Source organism: Serinus canaria, chromosome 4 (assembly GCF_022539315.1).
Source record: "Serinus canaria isolate serCan28SL12 chromosome 4, serCan2020, whole genome shotgun sequence".
Lineage (NCBI taxonomy): Eukaryota > Metazoa > Chordata > Aves > Passeriformes > Fringillidae > Serinus > Serinus canaria.
In genome coordinates this window covers 49641897-49655559 of record NC_066317.1, presented here as the reverse complement: position 1 = coordinate 49655559, position 13663 = coordinate 49641897, and the positions used below count along the sequence as shown (strand labels likewise).

Genomic DNA, 13663 nt, shown 5'->3' with positions numbered 1-13663 from the left:
ATGGAGTTGTTCAGCCTGGAGAAGAGAAGGCTCCAAGGAAACCTTATAGAACCTTCCAATACTTAAAGGGGCTCTACATGACAGTTGGAGAGGGAATTTTTATAAGGGCATGTAGTGAAAGCAAGGGCTAATGGTTTTAACTGAAAGAGAGTAGGTTTAGGTAGGATGTTAGGAAGAAATTCTATACCTGTGGGAATAGTGAGGCACTGAAACAGGTTGTCCAGAGAAACCATCCATGTCCCATCCCTGGGAGTGTTCAAAGCCAGGCCAGATGTAGCTCTGAGCAACATGGTCTAAGGCAAGTTGTCTCTGTTCACTGTAGGGGGGGCTGGAACTAGATGGTCTTTAGGCCCATTCTAACCCAAAACATTCTGTGATACTATGATATCATACTGCAAGGAAAACAAGAACGAGAACCCATTTCTCCTTATTTTTGCTTCAGTGCTCTACTAAAGTCTATTTGCCATAGGCTCATCATAACCTTTTTTCAACGCATTTGACAGAATGTGTTCTATCACTATTGTTATATTTCAGTCCTTGTAGAAAGTGATGCCCTAAGTGTAAAAAAAAGTGGATTTTAAGAATAAATTCAGGGAAGAAAAATACCAGTTCTTATAGATAGATACATTCATTGATATTATCACTCAAATATCCAACCTTTAAACACTTTTATTATCAGAATTTCCAGTGAACTAGCTGTTCTGCCCAAGATTGACAGTTATTTGTTCCCTTGATAGTTCACAATTATGTAAATCAATTATTCTTAATGAAAAGGGAGTTTGTTTACATACCTGCCATTTGTATGTGCTCAGTTTGATTGCAGCTTGGCAAAGCATTTCAGAACTTGCTTGTTCATTATGATTTTTGCCATTGTATCTAATAACTCTTATTTTAATCATATGTTGTAGAACAGTGACACTTAAAAGAGAGACTATTCTAACTTATTCTGATTTTATTATTATTACTATTTTAGTAATAGTAACCTAATAATAATTTCCTACATGATTTCAAAAAATTTAAGTTTAGAGTTCTCATATTTCTAGCTCCTGGCTATTCAACTCATCTTGAAGAAAAAATGTCTCAGGAGCCCCAAAACCATGAGTAAGCATTCTTGTTTACTAAAGTCTTTCTCATGCTGCTACAAATGCCATAAAAAAGCCACAAAAATTAGATGGAGCACATAAGATCCAGGCTGAAAATACTTGCAGGCACTGCGGGGGCCTTAGGTGTCCTTGGGCTGGCAAAGGGGCTGGAGCATGGCGAATAAGTGCGAGTCAGAGCAGAGAGGTGGTTTTGCAGGCGCGGAGGGCAGGTAAGGGGCAGAGTGTGGGCGTGGCAGGAGTGTGTCGGGCGGGGCGGAGAGGGGGAGTGCAAATGCGAGGGCTGTGTTTTTGCAGTGAGTGTAGAGAGGTGAGGTGAGGGTGAGCACTGGGTGCACAAAAATCAGCGGGCTCGTCCGGGATTTGAACCCGGGACCTCTCGCACCCTAAGCGAGAATCATACCCCTAGACCAACGAGCCGGGCCGCAGTTTTGCTCCCACACCCCCACTCTGCCCCAGAACACTTGGACACGTCTGCACCTCCTGGCAGAGCGGATGTCCGTCAGTCCACCTCAAGTCTGTCCCTTCCAGGGTCAGGCACTGCCGCTGTGATGGCCGAGAGGTGAAGGCGTTGGACTCGAAATCCAATAGGGGTTCCCTGCGCAGGTTCGAATCCTGCTCACAGCGATGGGATTTGGCCGGTATCGAGGGTGGAAGTTTTGCATTCTTCTGAGAATAGTGGTCATATTGCAGTGACTTGTCTGTAACATGTCGTAACCACAACATCTTGCTGATTGCAGCAGATTTTTTTTCTTCATCTATTAACTGGTGCTGGTGAGTGCTGCCATCTGGCCCCACAGAGCCCTTGTGCCCGGAGCTGCTCCAAGCACGGCAGGGCCAGTATGATGGTGTTTATCCAAGGCCCTTTCTGTCCCCTGGCCACAGATCGATTCAGTTAATGAGAAACTCCGGCTTGGGAAAGAGTCAGCGTGCTGGCTGCTGAGAGGCTTTTGCTCTGCAGTGGGACAGGAAAGGGCAGGAAACCCCCAGGGTGTGAAGAGCTGAGCCGAGCACTGAGGGCTGCAAGCAGACCGTGGGACCATGGCCAAGCTGGTGGAATGCGTCCCCAACTTCTCAGAGGGGAATAACAAAGAGGTGAGGGAATATGTGGAAGGGCTGAGGAGTGGGTGACACTGGGCTGCTGACAGTCAGGTTTCCCCCTGCAGAGCAGTATGCACTGCTAGACTCTGCCATGCCTCCTTTGTGGTGCCGTGCACCTTTCACTACTTGGCTAGTGCCAAAAATGCCTAAAGGTAGCTTTGGCTCCCTTATGGCACCTTGGTGGGAAGCAGGGGCTAAGACCACTTCCACCATTGCCAGCGGGTTGCTGTAGCACCAGGTCTGGGCTTGGTCTGGAATATTTCTCTGCAGAGAAACATTGCTTGCGGTTGTGCCAAAACACAATGTCAAGGTTAATGGAGTCTGTCCTGTCTTCAAGTGAACTTTGGCTCTGCCAGCGGCAGGAGAATTTAGCAAACCCAGCATGGCTGTAAAATCACAGCCTCCTCCAGGGAATGGGCTCACAGAGCCAAATGCGTTGGGAAGCTGGCAGGTAGATGTATCCTCAAGAACAGCAATTTATGGTGGTGCTTTGTGACATGCAGCAGCAGCCAGGTGTCTCTCCCCCACACAGGGAGTTTGGGGAGCCAGCGGTGCCCCAAACCCCCTGGATGGGAGTGGGATGCTTGTGCAGGGCTGCATCCCCACTGATCACGGAGTCATTCTCAACCCCATCACCAGTGGGAAGGGGGAGAGCTGAGACACCCCCTCTCTTGAAAAGCCGTGGCTGTTGTATAGTCTCAGCCATGTCAGCCCCTTTGCTCCCATCTGCTGCCCGGCAGGTGATCGATGCAGTGGCACAGGCCATCTCCCGGACACTGGGATGTGTGCTGCTGGACGTGGATGCCGGTGCCTCCACCAACCGCACCGTCTACACCTTTGTGGGGTCCCCTGAGGCCGTGGTGGAAGGGGCATTGAGCGCAGCCCGCGTGGCTTGGCAGCTCATTGACATGAGCCAACACTCAGGTGAGCTTGGGAGGGTCCCAGGGCCTGGGCTGGCACAGAGGGGACTGCTGTACTGCTGGGACCAAGCATGGCACTGGAGCAGGGACTGTGGTCACAGGCCCAGGCCTGAAAGAGTTTAAGAAGCATTTGCACTACTACCAGGCACATGGTGGGATTGTTACGGCTGCCCTGTGCAGGGCCAGGGGTTGGACTCAATGATCCTGGTGTGTCTCTTCCAACTTGGGTTAGTCTGTGATTCTATGATTTTCTCACAGAAATGGTGTCCAGTCTGTAAGAGTGTGCAAAAGTGTGTTCTCCCTCCTTGTCTGCTTGTTCTTCCCACTACCCATTCCTATATCTGCCCTGCCACCAGGTGAGCACCCTCGGATGGGGGCCTTGGACGTCTGCCCCTTTGTGCCAGTGAGGAACGTCAGCATGGAGGAGTGTGTCACTTGTGCACATATCTTTGGGCGGCGCTTGGCAGCAGAGCTGGATGTACCTGGTGAGTGGGGTCAGGAACCTCTCCACATTCCATCCCATCCTGCATGATTCCAACTGTTGGAGAAAGTGCCAGCCCCTGCCTGGCGGTGCTCACCCCCAGCTGTGTCTTGCAGTTTACCTGTATGGAGCAGCAGCACGGCACGAGAGCAGGAAAGCCCTGCCCTCCATCCGTGCTGGGGAGTACGAGGCGCTCTCTGAGAAGGTGAGCCTGGAGATGGCACAGGCTGGGCAGACCTGACCTGTACTTCCCTGGCTGCAGGGAGCATGCTGGGGGCTGGCGTAGTCCCTTTGCACCAAGAGGAGCTGGTGACACAGGTGGTCATGGCAGATTCCAGCTGGGGAAGGAGATGCCCTCCTTGGGAGGGCGGTATGTGCTCCTGGCGGTGCCAGCCCACACATTCTCTTCCCTCTTCCCCAGCTTGCAAAACCGGAGTGGGCTCCTGATTTTGGGCCCCCAACTTTTGTCCCCCGGTGGGGAGCCACAGTGACGGGTGCCCGGACCTTCCTTATTGCGTACAACATCAACCTGCTGTGCACCAAGGAGCAGGCTCACCGCATCGCCCTCAACATCCGTGAGCAGGGCCGTGGCCCCAGCCAGGTACCTCAAGAGCACGGGCACTCCAGGAGCACACCTGCCTGTCCCCACACCTCCTGGGCTGTGCCCTGAATGTGGCAGTTGTTGGCAGCCCGGGCGCTTGAAGAAGGTGCAGGGCATTGGCTGGTATTTGGAGGAGGAGAACATGGCCCAGGTTTCGACGAACCTGCTGGACTTTGAGACCACGCCACTCCACACCGTCTACGAGGAGATCTGCCGAGATGCACAGGTGGGTGGCTTGGGGTGCTTGTTCCCAAGGGGGCTTCCCAGAGGATGTCTCCCGCCAAGTTTTCTTCCTCACTGTCAGGTCAGGCTCTGGCTTCTCTCATGCTTAGCTCAGCCAAAGTGCTGAATGGCACAAAACTCCCAGAAACTCAGCAACTTGCTGCGAGCTCCCAGCTCCTCTGTTGAAAGCTTTTCTGTGAGCTTCCCATGTCCTGGGAAGGGATGAGGACCACCAGGCTGAGGTAGTAGTGGCAGCAGGGCTCTGGGGAAAATCACATTTCTGATGCCCTTTGCAGGAACTGAATCTCCCTGTGGTGGGGTCTCAGCTAGTAGGGCTCGTTCCCAAGAAGGCCATGCTGGATGCAGCTGAGTTTTACATTAAGAAGGAAAAACTCTTCATCCTGGAGGAGGAACAGAAGATCAGGCTGGTAATGTGGCTTCTCCTGATAGCAGCACAAGGGTGGGATCATGGGAGAGACACATCCCACCCTCCACCAGCCTCCCAAAGTGGCACTGAGCAGAAATTTGGGACTGCTCAGGCCTCAGGCATGACATTTGTCTCTAGTGTCGATTTTGGGGGGGGGACAGCAAGTGGGACAAGCTGCTTTATTGTGCTGAGGATGCCGAGATGCACAGGGAGCAGGAACCACAACGCGTGAGGATTGAGTGTGGGTAGCAGATGCTTGTCTTGCCTGCATGGAGGCCAGGAGGCAAAGGAAGTGTACCAAGGGCTCAGGGACAGTGGGTGGCATTATGGGAGGCTGTCTCAGGATGGGGAGTAAGCTGGAAAGGAGGAGACAGGCTCTGCTGTTCCACTGCCGGAGGGAGGGACCTTTCCAGCCTGTGGGGAGCGTGCTAGATAAGAGCAAGCTAATGATTTATCAGTACAGCTCCCAGTCATTCAGAGGTGACCCCACAGCACCCCCTAGGCTGCAACGGGATGGGCTGATGGTGCCAGCTGTCCTCTCCCTGGGTGGAGGCCCAGTCCCAGTGCTGACTCACCCATGGTTAATTAGCAGTGGGGAATGAGGATGCAGCAGGACTTACGTGACAGGGTTGACGCAGTGGTGCTGCTTCTTGCAGGTGGTCAGTCGTCTGGGCCTGGACTCCCTGTCTCCATTTCACCCCCGGGAGCGCATCATCGAGTAGGGACCCAAATCCTACTTCTTGTCATGGTGCCCATTCCCCCCTGGATGGGGGGATCCTGATGCCTGCATCCTGCACTCAGCTTGTTTTGAGAGTGGTGGCTGCTCCCAGCTCCTCTTCACAGCCTGGGGACATCTCTGCTGGGTGGTTGTGCAAGAGCAGGGTGGTTCCTGCTCCCAAATGCTGATGGTTGTGAACGTGGTCCAGGTTGCTTCAGCAGGCAGTGGGAACAGGTTTTGTGGCCAGATTTTAATGTTAAATTCCTACCCTAGCCCCATGCAAAATTTCACTGCCTCTGGTTCACATGCTGCAGCACCTGGTGTGAAACATGAGTCTGAGGGGTGAAAAGAAGGGAAATGCATCCATGAGGTGAAGTCCTTGTCACCCTCCCTGGGCCATGGCTGCAGAGGCGTTTCTGTCCCACCAAATGCTGCTTGCTTCAGCCCAACCTGGCTAATGCAAAACAACCCCACACCACCTGTGTTCCCCAGATGTCCCCATAGGGTTCCCAGTCCTTACCCTGACTCTCAGGCTGGGTTTTTTTGTGTTGGTCCCCTACTCAGTCACAGGGCCGATGCTGGAGAGGGCAGTGCTGGGTCTGGGTGGTGGTGGTGTCCCTGCACCTGGAGGGCTCTAAAACACCTGTGCTGCAGGTACTTGGTGGAAGCAGGAGAGGTGGACAGGGGGCTGGTGGCCAAGCCACTGGGTGCCTTTGTGCGAGCAGTGGGAGCAAGGTCAGCAGCGCCAGGAGGAGGCTCCGTGTCTGCAGCTGTAGGAGCCCTGGTATGTGCCCCACACCAAGACAGAGGCCTGAGGGGCCTTGGTGTGCCAAGGGGAGCTTGCATGGTGGTAGCGGTGGTAGCAGTGGGCACTGTGTCCTACTGGAGGATTTACCCTGGCAGGGAGCAGCGCTGGGCAGCATGGTGGGGCTGATGAGCTACGGGAAGCGGCAGTTTGAGGACCTGGACCCCATCATGAGGAAGCTGGTCCCTGCTTTCCACCAGGCCATGGAGGAGCTGGTGGCAATGGTGGATGCCGACTCCTGTGCCTTCAGCAGCTACATGGTGAGGTTCCACCAGAGGCAAGCTGCAGGGAAACAGTGGGGCCTTCCAGCTGGGAGGAGGGCTGGGATCACTGCACTCTGGATTCCTTAGGAACAGGGCTCTGACCTTAGAATCACAGAATCATTAAGGTTGGAAAACACCTCCAATATTATCAAGTCCAACCTTCTACTGAGTACACCCATGCCTGCTAAACCACATAGCAAAGTGCCATTTCTGCTTGCTTTTTGAATGCTTCCAGAGATGCTAAAGCCAGGGCCTGGGGAAGGGACATTGTCACACAAGGGAGGTTTGCAAGAGCACGGGAGCTATGGGATCTGCCCCGATGCCCAGTGCAAGGCACGGTCTGGGTGATGGCAGCAAACCTGCTTCTCTTTGCCTGCAGGATGCCATGAAGCTGCCCAAGAACACCCCTGAGGAGCGGGAGAGGTGAGCTGGGTTGGTGAGGACTGGCTGACTGTGGGGGCACAGCCACCCAGCGCTCAGCCCAGGGCTGTCCCCCCTCCCAGGCGTACAGCTGCCATGCAGCAGGGGCTGAAGACGGCCATGGGGGTGCCCTACGGCCTGGCAGAGAAGGTGAATGGGCTCTGGCCTGCTCTGAAGGAGCTGGCACAGCACTGCAATGTGGCCTGCAAATCTGACATCCAGGTATGGCCCCAGCTCACACACACTTGCCCTGCAAGGTGTTCCCTCATGTCCTGACCTCCAGGATACATCTCTTCGGCTGTGCTTCCCAAACTGGCCAGTGGTTTCCACCCAGTAATTCTTTGGCAGCCGTTTCCTGAGAATACCAACAGATTGGAAAGCGCTGCATGCTGCTGGGTGGTGCAGGGTGGGAGCAGGGTGGGAGTCCTGCAGCATGAGGGTGGGACCTGCTTCAGCGCCCTATGGTGGAGCTGGTTCACCAGGAGAGCTTCTCGCAAGCCTGACTTTTCCCAGGTGGGAGCCAAAATGCTGGAAGCAGCAGTGTTCGGAGCTTACTTCAATGTCATGATCAACCTCAAGGACATCACAGACGACAAGTTCAAGCTTGTGGTGAGCCGGGCCTGGCAGTACAGCTGAAGGCAGGCAGAGGTGGTGGCCTGGAGCCCCTTGTGCCTGCCTGCCGCCGGTGGGACACGTACGGTGCTTGGGGGACGGCTTTTCTGCCCTGTCGAGTGGCAAATGACTCATTTTGTCCCCACACAGATGTCACAAAAGGTGTCTGGGCTGCTGGAAGAGGCGAAGCAAGGCTCGGCTGTCGTGCTGGCACTGCTGGACAAGCGGGTGGCCTGAGAAGGGCTTGGGAGTGCTCTGGGGGTTCTGCAGCAGCAAATACAGCTGGGAAATACTCTTGGCCTCACCTAAGCTCTGTTGGTATTCACCTCTGGAGAGCTGTGTGAAAAACACATTCACTCTCCTGTGAAAACTTAAAAACTTTAATAAAGGACATTGGGAGACAAGAACCACGGAGCAAAGGTTGATATGGCCAGGTGCATTTTGGCATTCAGCCAAGACCACACTGTCACCTTCAGGAATACCCCTTAAATATCTTTTCCCTTTCATCAGCCTGTTGCATATTCATAGACTCTTATGCATATCCATAAACTAGTTTAAATTTTCCAGGAACGATTTGACATGGCCTCTCCTTGGGTCTGCCTTTTTAGAGCATGTGTTTTTCTTGGTTCTGGTTTTGACTCCTTTTCCTAATCACTTCCAGTTTGGGCCTTGGTCCATGCTTTCTTCAGACGGTGAGTAGTGATAGTTGGCAGATCTGTAGGTGTCCTCATCCTGTGTTCATTGGATGTTATCCCATCCAAGCAGGCATTTTAACACAAGCATCGCTATTTCACTATGTCTAAGTGAAATTAATTAGCAGTAAAAATACAAATGATATTTTTATAACAAAGTTACTTTAACATCACACATATCAAATCCATTTTAATATTTGTGAAAAGCCAATATTATAATATGTATCTATAACTGCTGCTCTGCTCAGGCACATGCAGCATCATATCCCCTGGCCTTTCCCTGGACAAACGGGATTTTTGCTGTCTGGGACTTGGACCCCAGGCTCCATCCTCCGATCCCTGTGGCAGAAGTAGACAATTGGCTTGGCAGTGCCTGGGACCACAGTGATCCTAACAGAAAGGATGGCAGGATCAAGGAGACCCCTGTGCATGAACACCTCTTGACCCTGTACAGTCCCTTTGTCCAGAAACCCCCATGAAACACCCTCCTACCTGAGATCTGGGGCAAGACCTGGCAAAAGTCCCTTTCTGCCAGGTGTCTTTCAGGCTGTGTGTGACAATTCCAACCCATTGAATTGCCTAGGAAGGGAGCACTGCCAAACATGAGGCACCATCAGAGGTATTAGCAGAGCGATGGGGTGGGTTGAGATGGGAGAAATCCTACTCCCTCCTCATAGATCCTCCAAGAGGAAAACCTGAAAATCAGGGCAACCAGCTCTGCCTCCTGTCTCTGTTGACCGGGTGTGTCAGCAGATACTGTGCGCTCCACCTGCACATTGTGGCAGCACCCTGAGCATTGTCAGGCTCCCACACCCACTGTCCCACACCCCCATCTGTGGGAGGGTCACCCCTGTTCCTGGGCACTGTACCCGAGTGGGGAGCACAGTCAGGGTTCATGGTGGGGTCAGCTGACTCACTCCATCCCTCCCTTGATGCCGTGTAATCACCGCCCTCCATAGCCTGTGTTTACTATCCCCGTGGAACCTTTGTGCCGGCTGGGAGCGGCGTGTTGATGTTTCTTTCATGCCCATGGTGACTGCGCGGTGTCACCTCTCTGGTGTCACCCCTGTCCGCCGCACCCCTGCTCCAAGGGGCAGGGCCCAGCTATATAAGGATGCCCTATAGCCGGGAGAGCTTTACCAAGGACGGGGATCCCAAGTGCTGCCAGCGTTGCTTCTTCTGGGAGCTCTTCCACAGGTGCGTGCAGGGCAGCACGGGGGCAGCGGGAGCTTGGGCACCCGTGGGTCAGGGTGCACTGTCCCCACGATGGGCGCTGTACCCAGGCACGTGTCCCCACGTGTCCTCTTGTGGCCCACGAGGACACGAGCTCAGCACCCAGGCTGGGCCAATGTGGATTTATTTCTATTAAAAATGGAAACCACATGCCTGGGCTTTGGGGGTGCATAGGGTGGGGGACAGTTGCTCTGGGAGTTGGTGCTGTCACCAAAGGGACAGGACAGCGGTTGGGGTCTGTGGGGGGATGGCACTCTGGGGGAAGTGAGCATGGTCTCCTCTGTCCCACGTCTCCCTGTGCTGGGGGCAGACATGGGACAGAGGAGACAGGTCCCACCTGCTGGCTGGGCGATGTCTCAGGGCAGGAGGTGACTAATGGTGCCTGTCCTTCCCTTTCAGCTTGGAGACCACTGAGGATGTGTGACCCCAACCAAGGTGAGGAGCTGTGGGGCAGGCAGGGCTGCAGGTACCACACAGCCATCAGGGCTTAGAGGGGAGCTCTATGCCATGGCCTCAGACACCTGGGGGGTTTACCTGCATCCCAAAGGGGTGTGGATGTCCTTTGTGAGGAAGAGGTTGATTGGAGAGGGCCGTTTGGGTGGAAGGGTGCACCAGCTTCCCGCACTGTCTGTCTGGGGAGAGCCCGTCTCTGCCCACTAACAGGTTCCTCTTCTTCCTAGGCCCACCACAACTGCACCTTGCAGTGCGCCCTCCTGCCCTTCCAGGACATCCCGATCCTGGCAAAGGGCCCTCCCCTGGCGGTGTGGCAGTCTGCCCCCCACACCCTGCTCCATCTGGCCAGCACCCCCAGGGGCAACCCCCGTTGGGACATCATCCTCATGGACACCAGGAGCACCATAAGGAGCCCCATAAGGAGCACCATATGGAGCCCCATAAGGGGCACCATAAGGAGCACCATAAGGGACACCATTAGAAGAAGCACTGCAACCACCATGAAGGCAAGGTAAGAGTGGGACAGCAGTGAGCCCTTCCCTAATTCTGCTGCAGACCTCCTCCAGCATACCACAGCAGCTGGCCTAAGCGGCTGGGACTCTCCTCTCCTACCCTGTAGTGGCTGGAGCAAACTGCCCAAACATCAGTGGCTTTTTTTAGATGTGGAAACTCATTAGAATAATAAATAGGCAAGAATGAGTCATATTAAGTGAGTAATTTGAAAAGCAATCCATGAAATTCCTTGAAGCCATTTAAAGTGATAGCACGGGCTCGGGGCACACCATGCAGTGTATTAAATCCCAGGACTTACTCCTGCTCATTTGAGTGCAAGTCGTGCCTCCATAATGGACATTCACTCAGTGTCTTGCAGCAGAGGAACTGTTTGGCTCCCTCTTAAAAACAACCAAAAAATCACAATAAAAAAACCCCAAAAAACCAACAGCAAACAGAAAAGGAGAAGCGATTCCTTGTGCTTAGAGTAAATCCTGCAGAAAATACCATTCCAGGGATGGGCACCAGCCTGAGCAGGTCTGAATGAGGAACTGCTAAACAAGGCCCCATTTCCATCATTGGAGGTGGGAGCATTTCTCAAACAAATCCTACCAGCAGCTCCTCTCACTGGGAAACAGCTCTGGAAGTGATCTGCTGTGACGTTGGTCTTTGCTGGCAGAAAGCAAGACCTTTCTGGAATTTCCTTTATTGACTTAAGAGTCTTGTAAAAAAAAAATAAAAAACCTCCAGCCTTTGCACAATATGGGGCAGCCACCACAGGGTCACTAACCCATCTCAGGAATGCTGTGACAGAGGCTTGTTTCCCTGCTGTCCTAAAGTTGTTCTCTCTTCTCCAGCCCTCTGGTGCCTCATGCAGCTCAAGCAGCAGCTCAAGCAGAAGCTCTGACTGGCTAAAGGTCTTGCATCTCCCACCTGGCTCTGTGATGATCAACAAAACATGAGACCAAACTCCTCGTGGGAACCCTCTGCATGCTACTCCTCACCATCCCCCTTTCCCTTGGAGCAGTGCTTTGCCTGCTGAGTTATTTTTCTTGTGTGCAAGAGCTTGTAAATCCTTTGACCTGGAATCTCCGAGTTAATGGACAACATTTCCACCCTCTATCTTCTGGGAGACCCTGCTGAAAGTCATTACATGCTGTTTTCCAATCTACCGGTGTCTGTGTGTTTTTTCCTGGGCAATGATGGTGGCTGCAAATATTGGTCCCATAAAACTCCTTACATTTCATGTGAGCTTTCCCAGGTGTAGCAGAGGGAGTGGCTGGGGGGATGCTGTAATTATGTGGGCTGCCATCCTCCATGCCAGGTTAATAATTTATAGGAAAAAGCTCACCATGGCAGAGGGATTCTCCCACGAACAGATGAGGAGCATGAACAGCTGGAAGCATCCAATACCAGTGCTTGGAGCAATCAGTGTCCCTGCCCATGGCAGGAGGAGTGGAATGAGATGATCTTTCAGTTCCCTCCCAGCCCAAAACATTCTGTGATTCCATGATTATCTGGGTTTACCAGCTTGAAACCAGGAGAATCAGCTGCTCACTAAAAGTAATTTTAAAAATCCCCACTGTGGCAGCCCAAATTGCTGCTAGCAAAGTCCAAGGTAAAGAAGCAAAAAGGGCCTTTGCATGGTATGCACAGATGTTTAATTCAGCCACGCGGTAACATGTTCGGGTCCTCGGCACACACACGGAAGGTCCAGGTTTCCCTCTCCCCAGGGGCTCAGGATCACCCTGGTCTTGAGGCAGGATAAAGATAAGGCCCAATCAGGGAATAGGGAGGAGGAAGTGTCTCAGGGACGCAGGAACAGACATAGGAACAGGGGAAGGAGTCAGTGGGGTCTTATCGGCTTTTTGAGGGAAGCTTCTTGTGTTTCCACAACCCAGGGGATACCCCCAGGGTTTACACACCTCACAACTACAGAAAAAAGAGGCTTTTTCTGGATAGCTTGGGAAAGGTTTGTTTCTTTTTGCAGACAGCACAATTCAAGTTCAAATCTGGGCATTGCTCAGCAGATACTGGTGGGAGGAAGGTACTTCCTCCCACCAGTATGGATGCTTTGAGCATACTGGGATGACTGGGGGGCAGCTCTGGTGGCTGTCCAGTATTTTGTTGATGCTGGGAGTCATGCTGCCCATCTCAGCTGAAGTTCTGAGTGCAGTAATAGATGAGCAGGTTCTGATGAAGGGCAGAATAACAGAAGGAATCAAGGCAGGTATGGCCCACAGGAAAATAAAGATCTTAAGAGATGATTTGTGAAATTTAACATAGATAAACCCCCCAAAGAAGTATCTGTGGAAGGCAGCAAAACCTCTCACACCATCCTGCTGTTCCCAGAAAAGAGGGGCAAGAGGCACTGAGAGATATTGAGAGTTTGAGTTATTCATTGGTCCTGCTACACTGGAAAGGTTTCTTGCATCTCTGATAAGCCCTCCTAAGATTACAGTACATACACAAGTCATAGCTTGGTGTGTGCAAAGCTTTACAGAAGTACTTCATATGGCTCTGTATCCTGCTTTGATCTGGGTTTTAATTAGCACCATAAATGTAAGATACATGACTCTTCATTGTGAAAATCAATAAAGAGCTCTAGATTTTGGTTAGAAAGGAGGACCCAGAGGGAAAGTCTTCAGGGCTAGCAACCATACAAAATACAACAGGTAATATCAGGGGTGTGTATATCAGTGAGAGAAGGATTGTGTGTGTGCCATTCTTTTAACATATTCACCAAATGAACCTGTTGAAGAACCTGGGCTGGGAGAGGCTGTCATAGTCTTTCTCCTGGAAGATGGCTGTCAGTCCCCAAGGCCAAGCTTCAGCAGGACATCCATGTCCACATCGCTCCCCGGAGCCACCATCATGGGCATGACATCTGGCTGCTTCATGGAATTGATGGCCTCTCCCAGGTTCTTACTTCCTGTGATGCCGTTGGTGATGAAGTCAAAGGAGAGCTCGGCGTTGCGCTGGGCAAGTCGCTGCCCGTTGCCTGGGCTGAGCATGATGTTGTTGGTGGCGTGGATGATGGCTGATCTGATGTTGGAAGACAAGTTCAGGTACTTGATCTGTGCCAGGTCGTTGGAGATCTCGGTGAGGTTGTGGGTCAGCAGG

The 13663-nt window shown here is 52.6% G+C and overlaps 2 protein-coding genes and 2 non-coding genes across 4 annotated transcripts; 3 read left to right on the top strand and 1 right to left on the bottom strand.

Annotated features, from left to right (window-relative positions):
* Window positions 1–1448: 1448 nt before the first annotated feature.
* On the bottom strand, window positions 1449–1520 carry TRNAP-AGG (transfer RNA proline (anticodon AGG)). The gene has a single exon. It is a non-coding gene; the product is annotated as a tRNA-Pro (tRNA).
* Window positions 1521–1645: 125 nt separating this feature from the next.
* On the top strand, window positions 1646–1727 carry TRNAS-CGA (transfer RNA serine (anticodon CGA)). Its single transcript has one exon. It is a non-coding gene; the product is annotated as a tRNA-Ser (tRNA).
* Window positions 1728–1998: 271 nt separating this feature from the next.
* Window positions 1999–8077, top strand: LOC103824679 (formimidoyltransferase-cyclodeaminase). The gene is made up of 14 exons (XM_009099980.4): window positions 1999–2195; window positions 2942–3125; window positions 3478–3606; window positions 3719–3807; window positions 4024–4203; window positions 4292–4429; window positions 4722–4853; window positions 5509–5570; window positions 6225–6354; window positions 6474–6635; window positions 7018–7061; window positions 7142–7280; window positions 7572–7667; window positions 7821–8077. The coding sequence occupies exons 1-14, from the start codon at window positions 2142–2144 to the stop codon at window positions 7905–7907; spliced, it is 1626 nt and encodes a 541-aa protein (XP_009098228.3). The 5' UTR covers window positions 1999–2141; the 3' UTR covers window positions 7908–8077.
* Window positions 8078–9492: 1415 nt separating this feature from the next.
* Window positions 9493–11711, top strand: LOC127059566 (histidine-rich glycoprotein-like). The gene is made up of 3 exons (XM_050974024.1): window positions 9493–10030; window positions 10276–10559; window positions 11398–11711. Exons 1-2 carry the CDS (start codon window positions 9745–9747, stop codon window positions 10527–10529), a joined length of 540 nt encoding a protein of 179 aa, XP_050829981.1. The 5' UTR covers window positions 9493–9744; the 3' UTR covers window positions 10530–10559; window positions 11398–11711.
* The last annotated feature ends 1952 nt before the right edge of the window (window positions 11712–13663 follow it).